Source organism: Phaethon lepturus, unplaced genomic scaffold (genome assembly GCF_000687285.1).
Source record: "Phaethon lepturus isolate BGI_N335 unplaced genomic scaffold, ASM68728v1 scaffold22380, whole genome shotgun sequence".
Classification (NCBI taxonomy): domain Eukaryota; kingdom Metazoa; phylum Chordata; class Aves; order Phaethontiformes; family Phaethontidae; genus Phaethon; species Phaethon lepturus.
The window spans coordinates 1-20,200 of NW_010511495.1; the positions used below are offsets into that span (position 1 = coordinate 1).

General features: G+C 43.6%; 1 protein-coding gene across 1 annotated transcript; it reads left to right on the forward strand.

The window, feature by feature from the left end:
* Nucleotides 1-880: 880 nt before the first annotated feature.
* On the forward strand, nucleotides 881-19,663 carry LOC104618602 (mucin-16-like). The gene is made up of 22 exons (XM_010284240.1): nucleotides 881-901; nucleotides 1,346-1,445; nucleotides 1,972-2,002; nucleotides 3,479-3,651; nucleotides 4,264-4,294; nucleotides 5,066-5,238; nucleotides 5,482-5,508; nucleotides 5,725-5,873; nucleotides 5,956-6,023; nucleotides 6,330-6,502; nucleotides 7,223-7,365; nucleotides 7,475-7,542; nucleotides 7,858-8,033; nucleotides 8,343-8,506; nucleotides 9,223-9,290; nucleotides 9,985-10,139; nucleotides 10,645-10,808; nucleotides 10,895-10,959; nucleotides 11,588-11,763; nucleotides 11,845-11,889; nucleotides 19,043-19,311; nucleotides 19,478-19,663. The coding sequence occupies exons 1-22, from the start codon at nucleotides 881-883 to the stop codon at nucleotides 19,661-19,663; spliced, it is 2,625 nt and encodes an 874-aa protein (XP_010282542.1).
* Nucleotides 19,664-20,200: the final 537 nt, after the last annotated feature.

The window sequence follows — 20,200 nt, forward strand, 5'->3', positions numbered from 1 at the left end:
ACAGCCTGGACAAGGACAGCCTCTACGTCAATGGTGAACTTTTTTGTATATATCCCAGTGTTGTGCTATGTACATTAATTTTATTTTTTGTCATATTTTTTCTTTTAGTAATTTTATTTATTTCCATCTTTTTTTGTACTTTAGTTTTAAAATTTATTTTATTTTTTCTTGTGTTTTTTCCAAGTTATGTCATAGACATATATATCGTTCCCTCTTCCTCTGTATTTTTTAATAGTGAATAGCATTCATTTCAGTATATTTTATTTCTTATGGATTTTCTGTAATCTATTAATATATTTTTAAGCGTTTTTCTTGTCCCTGTCCCCTGACTTTTATATATTTACCTTTATCAATATTTCTTTCCCTTTCAGAGTACAATAAAGCACATCGTTTGCCAGGTAAATCTAAATTATTTTTTCATCTGAATATAAACCAGTATTTCACTGATAAATATCAGCACATACCACAGCATGTGTAATTGTGATACTTTTTCTTTTCAACAGTCATATTACTAGTTTATTTTTTATGTGACTATCTCACTCCTTGCGAGTAGAAGATATTATCATATCAAGTAATTCCAATTTGTTTTTACTTTTCCCTGGGTTTTCCTTCCAGGTACAGCTATATTTCCAAGAAATGTGAAGTTCACAATCAATTTCACCATAACTAATCTCCAATACTCCAGTCATCTCAGAAATCTATATTCTGCCCAGTTTAGTGCTACAGCAAGAGTCCTGACCGCTCTGGTTAGTGTGATACATTCCTATTTCTTTTTTTCTGTGATCCTGTGCTCACCTAAATATGGTTAACTGGGAAAACACTTTCTTTTTCAGCTCGATCAGCTCTTCAAAAAGACTAGTATTCATTCTGTGTTTAACGGATGCAAAATGATGGCTTTCAGGTAAGCATAATTATTTAGGTTTAGAAAATGTGTATTTTTATTTTTCATGTTGTAATATGATCCACAAATGGATCCTAACCCCTTAATTCGTTTTTACATCTGTCAATTTATCACTAAACTCAAGAAAGTCAAATCATTACTCTTTTTTCCAACTCTCTTGATAAATTTTCTTGAATTCAATGCTTGCAGCATCTGGAAGGTCAAGTATTTTCTCACCATTTTGACAACGAACTTGAAAGAATCATTATGAGGAAAAAAAATAACATTGTCTTTTCTACTGGCAATATGGTTGAAATAAAAATAAAACCCATCAGTATATATAATGAATATTCAATTCTGGAACACAACAGCATATATTCTAATTTCCCTAGACCTGCACAAAAAATTGAAGACACTGGAGTAGATGCTGTGTGTACCTACAAAACAGATTCTGCTGCTTCCCAGTTTGATCAAGTGATTGTTTACCATGAAGTGAGCAACAGGACAAATGGCATCACCAACTTAGGAATCTACAGCCTGGACCAGGAAAGCCTGTATATCAATGGTAAAGTGTTGATTTCCTTGTGGATGTGGGGATATTCATTGGCTAATAGTCCATAGCCGTCTTGTTAAAGCTCAGTAATGACTGGCGTGCAGATGGAATAGAATTTGCAGCATATATACTTGGGCTCAACCGATGTGCTAGATAATTCACAAAGCTCCATCATCTGCACGAATTCTCCTCTAACTAGAACCACTTACCTTCAGAGGTTTTGCATTGCCAATTGCAGATTTTTAAAATTTTAAATAACATCTGATAAATTACACCAAAACATGCAAAGCAGCATATAAATCTTAAAAGAAGCTAAGACAACTAATTTCAGCATAAACTGGTAACCTTCCTCCACCATTTACAATAGAGCGTTCTTCAAAATAGCACCTCACTACACTACCATAAATAGTTTAAGTGGCTGCTCAGAAACAGCAATTCTTTTGTCCTTCTGTGGCATCATTTGCCTATACAGTTATGTGATTCAATTATTCTCTCTCAGCAGCGTAACTCATCACTGTTTTGTCCTTTTTCCTTCCAGATTACCATGAAGCTCACCTCATGCCTCGTAAGTACTTTTAAGTAATTAAAAAGCCATGATGCCCTAAGAGTCAATATACAAGATAGATATGAATGCCTGCCTACTCATTCTCTTTTTTAGCCTTTTAATGGAAATAGAAGTAAAAATAAGGTGCAAACATTTAACAGTGAGGGGAATTAACTACGAAGCACCATTGGTATGTAGGTCTCATGAAGCATTTGAATTAGAACAGGAGTACATAAGAGGTCAGAGGAGACTCTGTGAGGAGATCTGTTTGTAAAAACCCAGAATTACACTCTTGGAAGGCTAAAGGGTAATTCATGTTGACACGCAGTTCACTCTTTTCCAACAGCAACACTACAAGTGAAAAGAATCCATGGTTGAAAGAGCTAGACTATCAGGCCAGCACAGATAAAGGACATCAGGTTTCATACCCGGCAGGATAAAAGGGGAAATGGAGTGAGCCTTAGCTCCTCAGCTGAAGCCATCAGGCATCAGTTTACAGCCTACTCAGCTACAACCGGCCTTCTGTAGCAATCTGGATGAGCTGGAGAGCTCTTGTCTGCTCCACAGCTGTATGCCCTACACTGTTGCTGACATCATTCCATACTGGGCTGTTCAGTGTAGCACCCATCAATTCCAGCTGATGTGAACTTCTTTATCCCTGGCTTTAGCAGGTTCATGAGTATTTCTTATCTTGTTGCAACAAATCTTGTGCTTCTCTTGCAGCAACATCTCCAGCTCCTCCTCTTGCAAGAGAAGGACATTTCACAGTGAACTTCACTGTGACCAATCTCCTCTACACATCAGCATTAGCAAACTCAAATTCTAAAAAATTCATTGCTACAAAAAGAATTCTGACATACTTGGTGAGTCACTCTGGTTCCTTTTGTGGCTTTGTTCTTGTTGGTTTTATTATTCATTCATGATTATTTAACTGGCTTTTTTCTTGGCAGCTTGATCATGTGCTCAAGAACAGCAGCATTAGCCCTGCTTACACTGGATGTACAGTGGTGGTACTAAGGTAGGCACATCCTGGAAGTCTTATAGAAGACAAGGGCAGTTCAAATTTTGGCTGACAGTAAGATTATATTGAAATCTTTTCTTTACATATAATTCCTTCCTGATTTTATTTCTTCCTAGCCTTGTGGAGCCTGTTAAGTTCTAGAGAGTGCTGAGTAGAATTACAGCTCATTTATGATCCCTTGTGATGGCATGGCTATCGCATAATTTCTTCTGATTATGCTTGCATTGATTTCATGCCAATTTTGCACTAAAGAGGGTAATCTAATTTTAAATGCATTTCAGTGAGATCCCAAGAGTGCCATTCCAATTGTGTAAAACAGCATAATACTACATTTCCAGAATTTGAGGGCATTCTTTCATTAAATAACATTGTTTTACAGTATTTTAAGGGGAAATCCAGTTCCATGGTGGTGTGCAAGCAAACTCACACTAATGCACAGAAGTGTCATTCAGGCCTGCAAACACATGTGTGATTTTTCAGATCTGTGAAGAACATGGAGGGCACTGCCATGGATGCAGTTTGCACATACAGAGCCAATGCTACCACTGCTGAATTTGATCGAATCAAGGTTTATCATGAGTTCAGCAAGATGACAGCCAGCTGCACTGAGCTGGGACCCTACAGGCTGGATGCAGCAAGTTTTTATGTTAGCGGTAAGTGGTTGAGCTGACATCAGGAGGGAATCCTCTCCTGACTGCTGATTTGATATCAGGAGGAACTGAGTTACTACACAGTTAACTGAAGCAATAAAACCTGGAGAGCAAGAACAAGTGCTAACCAAAGCAGAGGAGCCACTGTCACTCATAGCCTTTGCATCTTGTTATTCCTTTGAATTAAGTAACTTAGTCAAATACAATTTATTATAATAAACCATAGGTCATTCTCCAGAAAATATAAGGATTGACCTCTCAAGGTGCACTACAGAATGTATTCCCCTGCAGAAGAACAGCACTAAAACTGGACATCACTTGACAGGAGTCATACTTAAATTGTCAACATAGAAGTTAAATTGGATTTAGCAAATGGGTAAATTCCCTCTCAACATCCCTAAGGAAGGGAGAATTCTGTGCACTGTTCTAAGAAAAGCCAGCAACATACAGAAGTATGAATGTGCATTTATGCCTAGACAGTCAAATCCATCTTCCCTAGTAAAAGTTTACACAGGATGTCTCAAAAACAATTCAAGTTCTGTATTCCATTGCATGCCAGACCTTCCAAATTGTAAGCCAGTTTCTCAAATCTGTCCTTTTTTTTTCCCTCCACAGGTTATAATGAACTGCAGCCTAAACTATGTAAGTACTTTAATTAGCAAGTGAAAGGGCAAGAAGATTTTGCTAGTTAATAGTAGTCAAAAAAGAAGGTTGGACTAACCAACCAAGAGCACTACTAGACTTCTAAAACAGTGTTAAGACAATGTGGGAGCCTGTTAGGGAACCACAGTTGCTATGATCCTGAAGCCAACTAGAATATCTGAGAATTTCTTATAGTGTTTCTTCTAGGGATGATGATCATAAATCATATTTTCAAGCAATAATTTGCCTTGCTCATTACAGCTGTTCATCAAAGTATACAACCTCTGTCACCAGCAGTGAGGAACTTCACACTGAATTTCACTATAACCAACCTACAGTTCACTGCAGATCTGGCGATGCCAAATTCTAAAAAATTCAAGTCAACAGAAAGAGTCATGTACCATTACGTAAGTCTGGCAAAATGATGCCCTGCTTGGGCACAGTTGTTTTAAATATAACTAATCTCTTATCTTTGCCATGATGTTTTACTTAAATGTTGTTAAATTTCTAGGTTGACCCTTTACTCCAAAAAAGCAGCATTGGCCCTGCTTATATTGGCTGCAAAATAATGACATTCAGGTAAGAGTCATGTCTGGGACAAGTCTGCATTACCTGCTTCTTGAAAAGTTGTTTCCCATTTCTCAGCATTCAACACATTAATGCAATGTCACTGAGTGATTTTCTTATACGCACCTTTGATCTTGGATCTACTAGAAGTTAAGATGGACTTCTCAGTAATGACTAAAACATCCTAAAACAATGCCTCATTTCCTAGGTCAAAGAAGGACAGGGATGACACAGGAGTAGATGCCATCTGCAGCTATAGAGATGAGCCTTCAGATCCCAAGTTCAGCAGAGTGACAGTTTACCACGAGCTGAGCAACATGACAAATGGCATCACCAAGCTGGGACACTACAGCCTTAACAACCAGAGCCTCTACATTGCTGGTAATGAGACCACCTCAAGGCCTTATTCCTTATGTTGGCACAGACTGTTTTGGAATGAAGAGGGTTAAATATACCTCTCAAAACAGATAATAAATAATAGAGGGCAAAAAACTCAGTGTCACTAAGGTAACAGTCATGAATATAGTAACCATGATTCTGAATCTTTTGTAATAAAAACATGTGTTTAGTCTTGCTGAAACATTCTTGGAATGTTTTCCTAATAATTGTCCATTTCTTTTTCAGATTACAATGAACCACATAGTCTGTCACGTAAGTTTATTTAAAACTAGATACGTATTAAAGCTACTCAAAGGCATAAGTTGATTTCGTTTTCCATTTGGAAATGCTTATAAGATTGCAAAGTATCTGAAGTGTGTGATCACATTCATGTTTTTTCTGCTCTAATGTAAAGAAAAATAGTAACAATACTGTGTCTTATGAAGATCTTGTTCTTATTTTATCTGTGTAATTTTTATTCTCTTACAGTGGTGAAGCCAACCACCACACAAATCCCAGGACCAATAATAGAGCAATTCATACTGAACTTCACAATAATCAACCTCAGGTTCACAACAGACCTAGGGATACCAAATTCCTCTAAATTCAATTCTACTGAGAAAATAATGCAACATTATGTAAGCCAAAGTCACATTGTTTTTCACCAAAATCACCCAGTATCTTGGGTTTCTCATACTCACAAAGGCCTTTTCTTGTCAGATTGACCCCCTGCTTCAGAGGAGCAGCATTGGCCCCTATTTCACCGGCTGCAAAGTAACAGAATTCAGGTGAGCAATATAGCTGAAAGATTAACTTTGAACTTTTGCAAATGGATTTCCTTATGTTTGACTGACACTTAACTATTAACAGTTCCTTTTTCAACAAGTCAGCATCATTATAATAAAGTTTCTATGCACTTTTGTATGGTCCTTATCTTACAAAGCCTTTTTCTTTGTAATATCCTGTCCCAGTAATTTCTGCAGTTCATCTGAGAATTGTTGACAGATTTTAATAGTTTTGGGTTTTCTTAATCACATCAGAAAAAAACCCAGATTTTGAGTAACTAGGAAGTTTCATGATATTCAATTCCTCAGGTCAGTGAGAAATAGGGATTACACAAGAGTTGACACCTTCTGCAACTATGAAAATGGCTCCCAAGTGCCCAAGTTTGACCAAGCTAAGGTTTACCAAGAACTAAGGAGCATGACAAATGGCATCACCAAATTAGGAATCTATAACCTGGACAGCAAAAGCCTCTATATCAATGGTAAGTGCTTTTCTCATTCCTCCAGGCACTAGAGCAGTTTGATGCTACCTTGGACCTTAGGAAGCACATCAATGTAAAACAAAAAAGTAGTGACCTTACAGAAAAGGCAGTCCCACTGGGGTTTACTGCATAATTTGTGTAAGATGAAGTGTATGCTTCCAAGAGCATTTTCACATAGACATTTTTGAAGATTTTAATTTCTGTATTACATTGAAGAGTGACACAATTTTAGTCTTGACCCCAGTCATTCACCTGCATATGAACATTTCACCTGATTTCTAACCCACCAGTTTTTAATTTAGACTGGCCCATATTTTCTCATTGTAGTCTTCACTATTATAAAAGCACCTTGTTCTGCTTAAACAGTAGGTTGTTTATTTAATAGATTCACACCCTTGGGGACTGGTTCTGATGATTCATTCCCAAGTTATCCATTTAATCATCCCCTCTTCTCTTTCATTCTCTTAAGTGTATAGTTCTCTTATACAATGTTTCTTTTGCATTTCCTTTCCAGGTTACAATGAACCACTTGAGAGATCATGTAAGTGTTTTGCCAAACTCATTCCAGGCAAAGCTATCAAAGGAGTGGTGCATTCAAAAATAAGAGGGGAAGAGATTCTTTAGAGTAGCCTTGAAGTGTGCTAGGATTGGGAATGTCTTTGAAGGCAAAGATTGCTTTTTGGATGGTATGATCATAATCCTCTTCCCCTTTGATTACAGCTCTGAGCATAACCACTGCACCAAGCCCAACATCCAGGCATTTCACACTCAATTTCACCTTGACCAACCTCCAGTACACTGCAGATCTGGATGCACCAAGCTCTCGCAAATTCGTTTCCACAGTGAAAGTCATCAACCATTATGTAAGTCTGGCTCTTGTTTTGCCCATTTTGTATAATGGTAGTGATTTTAATCTGCCTGCATTAAACCCAGGACATGTTTTCAAGTTCTCAGTTGTACATTTTTTGACAGGTTGACCCTCTTTTCAAAAGAAGCAGCATAAGCTCTGCCTACACAGGATGTGAAGTGATAAGATTTAGGTAAGATTCCTGAAAGTGCAATTAACCATTTCTTTATCTGCTCTTATAAACCTTAAGTTTGCATAAGTTATCATAGTAGTTCTGATGCCAGAAAACAGAAGCCAGTGGCACCTCCCTGTCTGTTCATGATTTTCTTGCTGGTAGAATCATTTAGTATCTAAATGTCATTGCTGCAATTCTTGAGAATCTGCTGAAAAATGTAGGAACCCAAATGCACAGATAGCTTTCAGTGTGTGTTGTTCCTAGTCAAAAATTACACAGGGTGTCCTGTAAGCATCAGCAGTGTCCTAAAGAATGTGTCCGACTTTCACTTAGGTCTGTGGGAGACAGGGATGACCATACAGGCGTAGATGCTGTCTGCAGCTACAAAAACAATGTCAGCCTTGGCAGATTTGACAGAGAAAAGGTTTATCATGAGCTGAGAACCATGACAAATGGTGTCACCAAACTAGGGCACTACAGCCTGGAGAAGAACAGCCTGTACATCAATGGTAAGCATCCATGAACAGTATCAAAAGGTGATTTTGGGATCACTTGGAGGTCACTCCTCATTATTCCACTCCACTGGGGCTTGAGCCCTAATGGACTTCACCTTTGGTTAGTTGGTATTCTGTAGGTTTTAACACTATGACAAAACCAATCCAGTATGATATTGCCATTGTAGAAGCATTTCTGTCCCTTAAATCATACAAATTCCTGGGGAATTTCATTGTTACATTATATAAACAGACACATACCTATATTGCTTTTGTGGTATGGATAGGTCTGATGTAAAAATACACTCTACCTTTTTTGTTTAGGTTTTCCCCTCACAGACACAGCTATCACCAGAAAGCCTGTCTTGACTGAAGCTCCAGCCAAATTGGGCTACAGATTGAGCTTTAGAATAGTCAATGAAAACCTAACTAACCCAGACTCTCAGTCTCCAGAATACAAAGCAGCAGTGGAAAGCATCAATAACAAGGTAAGGAACTGCAGCTCAAATACCATCATGTCTGTATCGGTCAACTTTTACAGCAACTTCCATAGACTTATTTTAATTTAAAAAAAAAAATCAACATTTGGGAACAAAAATTTCTAGAATCTAAAAGATGAGATTGGCCTTTGAATAACTTTTGAATTTGTTGTTAAATGTGGTCTTAAATTATTGCCAAAGACATGCACTACAAGATGCAAGAGGTTTAGGTCATCTGTTAAATGCACACACTCAACATTTCAGTGCCATCTCTAGAAGCATATACAAATCTCTGGCAGCTCAGAGGTCAGCACATACATAATTCATCGCTGATAATCCAACACATTCTCTTCAGCACCAATCCTCCAACATATCAATCTGATAAAGCCCTAACTAGGTAGGTTTTGCTTTTTAGATAAATCTGTAACATTCTGTACTTTGAGTTCTGAGTCTGCACTGTCCATGAAATGTGGATCAAGATGACAGCTGTCAGTCAGCAGATTGTGCTGGTTTACACTGGCAGCTTGCTCAGAAGAGACAGAAAGTCTTGCCAAGCTAGAATTCAAACTCCATCACCAGAAGGCATATTCTGAATTAAAATCCAGCTCCAATGAAAACTAACTAGCAAAAAAAATCTTGTCTTTCTCCAAAGCCTTCTGCTGCCCTAAAGCATCTACCGTGAGGCCCAAAACTCACTCATATTTAACATGACATTTTTATTTCAGATGAATCAACTATACCTTCAGAGCAGCCTGCGAGACCAGTTCCTGAACTGCAGTATCACAAGGCTGAGGTCTGTGATACACTCCAATTCTGTCTGAAAGGTTGCCACACCCTGGCACCACTCCCAAGGGCCAAGTGCCATTGTCCTCTGCAGAATTCCTCACCTCCATTCTTGTGTTGGAAATTATTTGGTTTATGCCCCAAGTAATTTCCAGGCTTCCCAGAATTCACCAGTTTGATCCCCACCTCCCCCCGCCCCGACTTGGTACAGACTCACATTTTTCTAAGTCTCAGTCAGGATTTCTGTAAGGCACTGTTAGGTCTCTCAATACCCCAGTAATTACCATCAGCAATCTTACCTCTTAATGAGGACTGAATGGTGACCCTACCACCTCTGCCCTCCTCCTCCCAACTTGGACTCCAGTAGGTTTTAAAAGCAGGCTTCATGCATAGCTGTAGTGCCCAACTCTAGATGGGAAGAGGCTTGGACAAGGGACACTCACACAGGGTAAAAGCTTTTTAAAAAGTGCTGATCATTCATTGTATGCATGCAGCATAACCTTAAGTTTGCAGAGAGAAGGGGCAGTGGTATTGCACTTGCTGTCCTTGGCCAAAGGAAAAGGCCAAAGCAGCCTGTTCCACATGTCTCAATAGCTTAAAACACTTAACACTCAGAATAGCAGGAACTCTTCAGGAAATTCTTTCCCACATGAAGTTTTGTGATCAACCTATTTATCCCAGAACCTCTGTTTCTCTGCCCACAGGACTGGATCCATAGTGGTCAACTGCAAGTGCTTCTTCAAACCAGAGCCCAGCATCAACAGGGCTGTGGTTGAAAGGGCTTTTCAGAACGGCACTTGGAATGCAACTGGACTGTGGCTGGGAAGCAGTTACCAGCTGCAAGGATTCTCAGTAGACAGTATGTAGAGTTCGAATCACAGCTGCCCAATTTATACCCAGATCAACGCGCTTTGCTATGGCATACTCCAAATTCCCCAATTTCTGTTCTGTCAGAGGGGATGTGTGTAGATATAAATCTGTTATCATTGAATCACTGAACAGACATTCAGTCTGGCTCAGTGTAGCCCTTTAGTCCTCAATGGCTTAAGGTGTTAATATTAAATAAGAAAATGAAGTGGTAACTACTTACCATAACTTCAAGCATTTAGAGATAAACAGACTTTTAGCTTTTTTTCAAACATAAAACTTCCCAAATAAATGATTGGCCCTAGTACATTGCTGAAGGACTGACTCAAAGGGTAGACCAGGAATTTTCTGTTAGACTTCAGTGCAACTGAAGTTCTGTTAATCTATTAAGACATCAAGTTTTCCTAGGTGAAAGTGTGCAGGTCAGTACTGCTTGGTAGAAAAGCCTCTATTTCTCTCTGCTAGAATTTACAACAACTTTTCCTCTCCATTTCCAGGCTTGGAACTAGCAATTGAGGCAGCAACTTACAACACCCCCCTCAAGACTGGGAAAGAAAACATCAGATTAAATTTCAGAATCTCCAACCTTCCCTACTCCCCAGAACTGCAGGACTCCAGGTCACAGATGTACCAAGTGAACAAGGAGAAAACTGAGAAAGGGGTAAAACTAACAGCAATAGCTTGATTTCACTGTCTAAATTAAGGATTTACTCAATTTTCCTCAACTGTTTTGTTTCTTCCCATCAGCTTGATGTATTCAGAACTAGCAGCCTGAAGGACTGCTTCGCTGGCTGTACTGTTGAGAGCTTTGGGTATGTCCTGCTTCAGAAGTTTTGGGTTTTTTTTCTTGAGTCCCAAAAAAGCAGTTAGCAGAAAAGGCATTCAGAGCCACAGCATGGTGTTTATGCCTCATTGCCAACCTTTGTACTCTGGATGACACACAAGAGGCACCTTCATTCACTCAGGTTTGCCTTTACCACAAAAGGTTTCTGTCCAAATGAGAGGTTGTTTTATTTCCATGCTAGCAAAGCTATTTTCATGCATAAGCAATTCCAGAGTAAAAAATACATTATCTCATTTACCTTATTCAAAACCTATAACACCACTGAAACACATTAGCAAAACCATCATCAGAACTGACCAGCCTGAGAACAGAATCTACTTCCATGTGTCCTCTCCAACACCTCTTTGGAGGAACAAAAACACCTGAGCTGATTTACCTCTTATGCCTCACCTGGGATTAAATCAGTGGGTGGATTTCACAGGGCTGTGTGAGTTCCTGTCTCATCTAGCATAAACTGCAAAAACTGGTCTCAGGCTAATAAAACATTGCTTGGATATCTGCAAACTCAAGCCTGATTCTGAATCCATCTCCCTGCCTCTACTCAGCTTTACTTCATTTGCTCTTGCCCTGTAATGACTCTGGTTCTCATCCTCCAGGCCTGTCCCCAGGAAAGCTTACACAAACGTTGCCTCTATCTGCAAATTCACAGTGGACCCCTTCTCAAAGGCTTTACAAAAGCAAGACTTCTATGAGGAGCTGAAACGGCTGACGCACGGCTTCACCAAGCTGGGCCTCAGTTTTGAGCTGGAAGATCAGAGTCTGATTGTTGAAGGTGACTGTAGGAATGCTTATTAGTTTAGTTTTAATCACCTCTAGAATGCTGTTTCTCACCTGTCCCACCCTTTATTTCCAGGTTACTCTCCAGTCAAAACAGATGAACAGGAGTCTGAAAGATCTGGTAAGTGCTTTTCAGGAGGGATTCACCCTACAGCCACTGAATACTTGAACTACAGTAAATTAGCATCACGTACCTTGAAACGGAGCGAGAGCCCAGAAACCTAGGACTCTTGGTAGCCTGGCAAATAGCAGGGGCCAGTCAGAACCAGCTAGCCTGAGGAAAATAGAAGTGAAGGACAGGCAAAGGCAATGCAATTTGGGAAGCTATTTTGGAGCTCCGTCACCAATAAATTTTGATAACTGCAGTACTTACAAAAAAATCCAGATACAGTGTTGTGAGCATAGCCACAACCCCAGAACTAACACTAAACAGCAGGAAAAAAGTACTCTGAACTGTTGCTTTTCTATGCACCACAAACATGCTGGCAAAAGTATCTGCAGCTTTTGCTGATGTCCTTAGCCTTGTCCCCTTCCCCAAAGAGAGAATTTTGTCTTTCTGAACACCCCTGAAACCATCTGAGGGCTCTAACACTGAGGTAGCATTTAAAGTTGTACATCCTTGAACACTCATTCCATTTTACCAAAGTTTCTGTACATCCCACACATCTTCGCATTGCTGGGGCATACTTGCCTGCAGCCAGGGAATGCCAGATGCCACCTTTCAGCCATTTTGCCTCACATGTGCTGTACAGTACTTTTGAACTTTGCCAGGGCAAGATCTCCCTCTGTCCCACGTACAGGAATCCAAAAAACTGATATGTCCTTATTTTGCCTCTGCAGAACTCCAGTTCTGGGCAATTATCCTCATCTGCATTTTCAGCCTGGTTGGCTTCATTCTCCTCATCTTGTTATGCTTCCTGGTAAGTGACCCCTGTGCTGTCCTACTTCTAACTTGACTATGGCAGTACCCAGCCGTCTGGGAGTTGCAGGAGGGACAGACACATCCACAAGAAGGCCAGTGGGAGCAGTACCAGCAAATGGTACGCCAAATCCTCCTTCAGTTGCTGACAACTCTTTCAAGGACTTGCGTACAGAAGGATGGGGAAGGGTATTTATAATCACCGAAGTAGATCTTCTAGGAAAGGAAGCAGCAAACCATGAATGAGATAGTCCTTTGCAGAGAGAAAAATATAAGACCAAAGGTAAGGCAAACATCAAGATGAGAAGTAGGTTGAATTAGGGGATCTTCTGCAGCATTTCTTAAACCTCTTACCCATTCAAATATCTGCAGAATGATCAGGTACGGGAATGCAGAAGATGAAATTTTTAATAACCTGCAGGAATTCCATTCAGAATTTTGTATTCAATGCTCTTAACATACAGACTGTAGCAGCCTTGCAGGGCCATACTCCAGCTGCGTACCCTCAGAGAGGGCAGAGCAGATCCTCTTCTGATCTCTGGTGCTGATTTGATGCAGGACAGCATCTTAATAGTACTGTTTCAAAAGCAGCTGCCTTTGGTTTGCACCAGCTGGAAGAGAACAGCTAAGTCTACAGAGAACATGGATTACTGTCCTTAGAGGTTTAAGAGTAAAAATCAGTGTCAGCAAGATTTAGAAGAGGAAAAACCTCAGATCCAAAACTAGAGGCTGTGCTAGTGCCTGCTGATGCAGCTTTAGGCAAACATTTTGTTCATGGTCCCTCCATCCCCACCTGGCAACATCATTTAGAGGCAACTAATGAAGGGCAAAGTGCAGACTTTTTTTTTGCCATTAATATTTTTCGTTTTCCCACCAGATTGTCTTTTGTCTAAGAAGAAAGTCACATCTATACCAGGTTCAACAGGGCGCGTATGGGGTGTACTTCCCACATCTGAACACAAGAAAAGTCCATTGACATAACAGATGAAGTCTGTGTTCACAGACCTGTTTGTTCACTGATGAAGGAAAAATGTTTACAAGTACTAGAAAAATGTTTAATAAATTATATTTAGCATTTTGTCTTCTCTTGAGGCAAATCTTTTCACTATTACCACAGCTATTTTCATACTATGGGAAACTGTCAACACCACAGATGTCGAGGAAAATATTTTAACACACTGCAGTATTTTATACAAATATTACACAATCAACAGAAAAGAAAGACTACCAGGAACTGCAGTTTGCAAGGCTCTTCAGTGTTAATGTCAGTTTTCAGCAAAAAGCTTAAAATTATACCAATTTCTAGATTGTTGTAAACTTAAAAATTTCACCTAGATTTTAGCTTTTTCCCAATTTATCTTTTAAAGTGTAAATATCTTAACTGATTGAAACATTTCATTTATTTAAAAAGATGTCAAGAGATTATGTAAATACACCTTATTAAGTCTGAGTGCAATACAGTCACCCTGTGTCTTTTGAGATACAGATTTCAGTTGAATAAACGCAATGTTTATTGCCAAGAAACTGCATTTCCTCTGCAGCAGCACTTTTCATCCCAAAACAGAAAATACTTTTGCCTTACCGAAATCCCTGAGCTTCTGCTCCTCAGTTGTCTTGGGCATCCCAAAGTGTAGGGTCTGATATTGGAGTTGAGGAGCTTTTATTGCCCCTCCAGACCACCTGAGCCAGACTTCCCCGAGAGAACCTGTTGTGTGCCTCAATTTTCTGCAGATCACAGATAGTGCTGATATCAAGGTAATTATTTGATACTATCATTAGATTAACTCCACTGAAAGTGAAAGCACTAGAATTAGAATTAACGAAGCCATGATCAGTCATTAATCCTTCCATTGCAGGCAATGTTTCCACACAATCAAAGTGGCTTTTTACTTTCAAAGTAAAGCATCCCAGCGGCAGGTTGGACCAGATCATCCCCCAGGTCAGGTTCCTCAGCATAGAATGGAGTTTCCAATACAGAGGATTAGAAACTGGTTGCTCAAAGGTTTTCAAGCACCCAATATTATGTCAGCAAGATCAGATTAAAAACTTTCACAGCTGCTTGCAAAAGACCTTTGCAGGTTTCCATGCCACCCAGCATGCCCTGGCTGCAACAGCCATCGCATGACAGGAGCACTGTGAGCAGAAAGGACATCCTGGCTCAGCCTCCAACAGCAGGCACTCCAGAAAAGTTGCCTGACAGAGCAGGGCTGGCAGGGTCCAGCCATTAGCACACCAGCTCCCAACTTGTCAGTCCTGAGCAAAGCCCCAAATCTTCAGCCGACTGTCCCTGCTGCATCTCCATGGCCTTCCTCCTGGGACCCCAGTGCCCTGCTCCCCTTTCACCATGGAGCCCCTTACTCTCAAAAAACATGAGTGATGCTAATAATAGCACAGCACAAGGTGCAGAGATGTGACAGCCAGAACATGCTGGAAGAGGAAGGTACTATGGAGCTGTTTCCTAGGGGGTTTGAATTTTATTTACACCATGGCCACAGGAGAAGAGCTGCCTCTCAGCACCACGAGCCACACCACCATCACCTCCTCCCCCAGGCTCTTGCCACAGGTTTGCTGGGAACAGGAGAAGCCCAGCACACAGACCAGCAGCCCCTGCACTGGCATCACTGTCCTGTCCGGCCCTGGGGACAACAGGGAAGGCAGAAAACACAGCAGTTTCCCAGGGGAGCTCCAGGCAGCACCCCAAGCCCCAGGGCAAACCTGAGAGCAGCAGGGTGAATTTGTGTCTGCTCAACAGAAAGGCATCCATAGCTGATGTTATTTAGAAAAGCTTTAGCTTAGATGCAGCACATCAAGACCCAGCTCTGACCGACCTGCTTGCAGGGACTCCAAAAAACCAAGACAACCACCCCAGTAACACCATTTCCTAAGGAGCTGTTGCAAACATGCCTTTCCTGCACGAACAGCTACAGCCCCTCTCCCTGGCACAGCCACCAGTGCTCACTGGTGCACCAGGATGTGCCACGTACGTCCAACCCCACACACCTTTGTCACCACGGGCAGCGGAGTCAAACCCCTGCACTGCCAGCTGGTCCCCAAACCCAACCCCAAGAACTAGAGAGCCAAAATCAAAGCTGAGACACACTGAAGGGGCATCACGACAACTGAGAGGGGGAAAGGGGCTGAGGAGCTGAGAAAGCAGCAGCAGCTTGCAGGGAGAAAAGGCCAAGCTCAAGCACTCTATGGGGATGGCCGGTGCCTCTGAGCTGCCCTGCAGGGCTGTTTTCCAAAAGGAAGGAGCCCTCACACACCACGGTGCCTCTCAGCATCCCTCACGCCATGTCGCAATGCGCTTTATGTTGTGGTTGGACACCTGCCCACATTTGCTATGGAGCTGCTGTTTCCAAACAGGGGCCCCCGGCAAGGCTGCTGGGGCCAGGCCAAGCCAGCAGTGACGCAGGTGGCTCAGCCTCTGGCATGGTGACCTGGCCCAGGCAGGGACTGGGGAAGGGCAGAGCAAGCAGGTGAAGAGGCTGATCGTGACATCAGGGACCTGCCCTGGTCCCAGCTCCATCGACGCCTGCCTGCAGCACCACCCTCCACGGTCGCTTTCCCCACAGCACAATCTTCGGCCTCACACTGCAGATGCAGCAGGGCTGTTCCTCAGCATTTCTGTCCTTGTACGTGTCCTCACGTGGCTCAACCCAGAGTCTCCGCTGCTACCAGTGTGCAAACGGGCATCTGGCAGCACCTGGTCACCTCTTTTCCCACCATGGGGCTAGGTGGACCTGCCCAGAACTGCCTAGGTAATTATTGCTTAGTAAAAGACAGATTACCAGTCTCCTTTTCAGCTCTTTAAACATTTTGTGCTGAATACTGGAAACAAGCCTGAACTGCAGCAATAAAAGATTCAGCTGCTTCTCATCATTCTCCCCAGAAATTCCTATTCAGTTTGGCTCTTCTAGATAGAAAAATGCTCCATTTGCTTTGGAAGCAGTCATCAAAAAGCCCTTTGTGCAGTAAGGGCACTATTCAGCAAGGGCACACATTCAGACACCTCTCTAACCTCCTGCTCTCAGCACCAACCCCGCACCTTTTCCCAACAGCAGAACTCCATCCTGTTCCACCATCGACAGAGAGGAGAACCTGAACAACCCGAGTTGCCTTGTCCAGAGCAGGATTCCGACCACACAGCCCAAGCACAGACAGCGATAGCACCTGCCCCAGCTCCCCTGCCAGGATTCACAGCTCCATGGTCGAGGGCACGTCCACCTCGCTGCATCCCATGAGCCCTTCTCCTGCCCTGCTCCACGAAGTGACTTTAGCCTGGGGCAGCCAGGAGAGCCGCACTGCACCAGGAATTTAATTTATGAAACGGTTGCTTTATCAGGAGCGAAAGCTTTATTTTGTCAGCACAACAATTGCTGAATTTTATTTTACCCCCACCAGCCTGCAAGAAGCAAATACAAATTTCCCTCTGAGCCACTGCTGGGCCTGATGGCTCCTCTGTCCTCTGCACAAGCATGCCCGCTCCTCTCCAGTAAAAAGCACCAGATTTAGGGGCAGCAAGAGAAAGAAAATTAGGAAATTATATTTTTATGCTTCAGCTTGCAGTTTGCCCAATGCATCAGTGAAAGAGGGAGCACTGAGGCGACGCAACATTGCGTCGGCTCTCGCGCCTGCAGCACCGCCGGTGTGGAAGCCAGCCAGATCCGTGCTGCAAACCGCCAGACAGCTGCTACGCCACGCAGCGGTCCAGTCCTGCTGCGCGGTGTCACCCGCACGTTATTCAAACAGCCCCAAGGGAAACCTCCCCTCTTTAAACCACAGCAGCTCAGCAAACACCCGGGGGCTGAAGGCAGAGGCTGCACACTGCCAGCTGGCCCATCGCAGGCTGTCACCTCTGAAGAACATCAAGCAGGATTTTACAAGTGATGAGACCTGCAGGAAATGAGGACCTGTTCTCCTTGTCTACGTGGAACCACAGCCACAAAGGAGCAACTCTGGGCACACGGTACTCGATGAGGGAGGCCCCCCAGGGCACTGGTTTCTGGCCAAACCACGTAAGAAACAACAAAAAAAAGTCCAAAAGCAGACCACAAAACCCCCCAGGACACATGAGCTGGCATGAGCCAGAGCTGGGCAGCACCATTCACTTTTCCACCAGACTCCTGCCAAAAAGCAGACGATACCATCGAGCACTGTGGCATCACTAAACACGCTCAGGACACAGAGGCAGAAAATCCACTGTTGCAGGGCCAGAGGTGCCTCCCTGCTCCCCTTAACCACCACTTTCTAGTTGATCTTACTGGGTCCAAAGAGCCTCACTGCAGTCCAGAACCTCAGCCCCAGCCCTGGGACAGCATCACTGAATCCATGTTTTCATGCAAGACTTGGGTGAAAAGCCTGACATGTCACGCTGCAAACGCAGCCCCTGGTCCCAGGGACGTTTCTCCACCTGCAGCAACGCTCCTGCTAATCCGTTATTCAGAAGGTGCCAGGCCTGGCAGCAGCAGCCACAACTGCCCCCAGCCCTCCAGCATTTTGGGGAAGACACCCATTTTCCATTTTTTTTTTTTTTCACTGGAGAAACCGCCTGCCCGCAGGGGCAGCGGGGCTTCACAGCATGAAGACAGAGCAACTCAATCCCCTTTGTAAAGGGGGTGGAGAGGTGAGATATTTGCTCAGGACCTCCCACAGTGAGGCTCCCCCAAAAAAGATCCTCCGAAAAGGATCTCTGTCCTTTTTGGGGCTGACCAGATGCCAGGCAGGGTGGCCTGGTGAGACCCCAGGACACATGGTAGCTATGGGGAACCCACTGCCACCACCTCAGACCCAGCTGATGTTGCAGTTCCCTTTGTCAATTATTCTGCCCAAAACTACTTGAGGGGGACCCCCCACAGACTGGGTTTCCCCTGGGAGGGGGGGCATACTGCTGCCCAGCTCTGCAGGGACCATGGGATGGAGACTCCCCAAATCAAGGACCAGGACCATGTAGGAGCAGGGACTCACCCACTGCTCAGATATCACCAGGACGAGGCAGGCCTGAGGTCTCTAAGCACCATCTCTTCTAACACCTCCAGATCTTCCTTGAGTGAGGAACTGGAGCCAAGAACAGGAGCAGTGGTGACTGAAGCAGGCATGAGGAGCTGTAAAGCAGGGTTTTCCAGATAGCAGACACCCATAGCCAAAAATCAACACCCTGTCGGGCTGCCCCATGGTGCAGCCTCCAGGTCAGGAGAAAACAGGTCCAAGGTTTTCACCGGAGAGGAAGCCTTACTTTACCCTGACACTGAAATTAAGCCAATGCAGAACAGCATCATCATCATCAACTGGGAAGCAGTCAAAACCCTGTGGCAGCCTCTGACATTGAATTTCAGGTCCCCCATCCCCCCCAAAGAGTATGTGCTGCTCATCACTGAACCCCCGCTCAACCTCACCACCCACCAAGAGAAGACGGTGGAGATGGTGTTGAAATCACTGGGTTCCCCCAGCCTCTTTGTTGCCCACCAGCATGTTCTCTCCATCTACACCCATGGCAGAACCAGCAGTCTGGTGGCAGACATGGGCTATACTGTCAGCCATGCTGTGCCAGTCCATGAGGGCTACAGCTTGGCACATGCCACCAAGAGGATGGACCTGGTGGGGTCATGCCTCTCCTGGTACCTGGTGACACTTTTGGGGGATGCGGTGTCATCATTGTGTCAGCAACAACATGGCCCATATAGTGGAAAACATCCAGCACAAGAGCTGCTACGTTGCTTCCAACTTTGAGAGTGAATGCCAGCTCCTGCTAGTCAGCTGCGCCCTGGATTTTCCCCTGCCTGATGGCCAGACCATCAGCCTCAGCAAGGAGAGGTTTCAGTGCCCAGAAGTGCTCTTCAACCCTCCAAAGTGGGGAATTTCCTATGTGGGCATCCATGACATGACCCAGAGAAGCCTCAACCCACTTCCAAAAGAAATCAGGTCAACAATGTGCAAAAGCATCCTCCTGTGCAGAGGGTCCTCTCTAAGAGGCTAGAGAGGAGGTTTTGCAGCGAGATCCTCCAATGCCTGCCCCCCAACATTGAGGCTGGGGTGGCCACCACACTGCTGTGGAGGTACCCAGCAAGGATGGGGTGTCCACCTTCACCTCTCTCAAGAGCTTCCAGACAGTGAATCCAAAGGGACCAGTCGGATGAAGAGAGGCCCACACATCATCCACCAGAGATGCTACTGAGGGAACACCCATACCAGGAGGCCCAGGGAGCAGTTACACAATTTTCTTATGGTTACAGACCAGGCAGCAGAATGCAATAATAAATGATTTTGTGCTATTGAGTGTCATCTTCTCCCCAGCCCTGCACTGTCCCTAGCTCAGGGCTGCTTCAGTAAAAGCCACAGACTCAGGCTGCAGGTGCCGAGATGAAGCCAACGGGTGCTGCTCCTCAGGGACACACCACTAGCACTGCTGCTAGCGGGGAAGAGGCCGCCCCACCACCGGCCCTGGGAAAAGGCTCAGAGGTGATGCTGAAGCCCTGTCCTAAGCTGTGTGGTCCCCAAGCCCCACCCGTGCTCT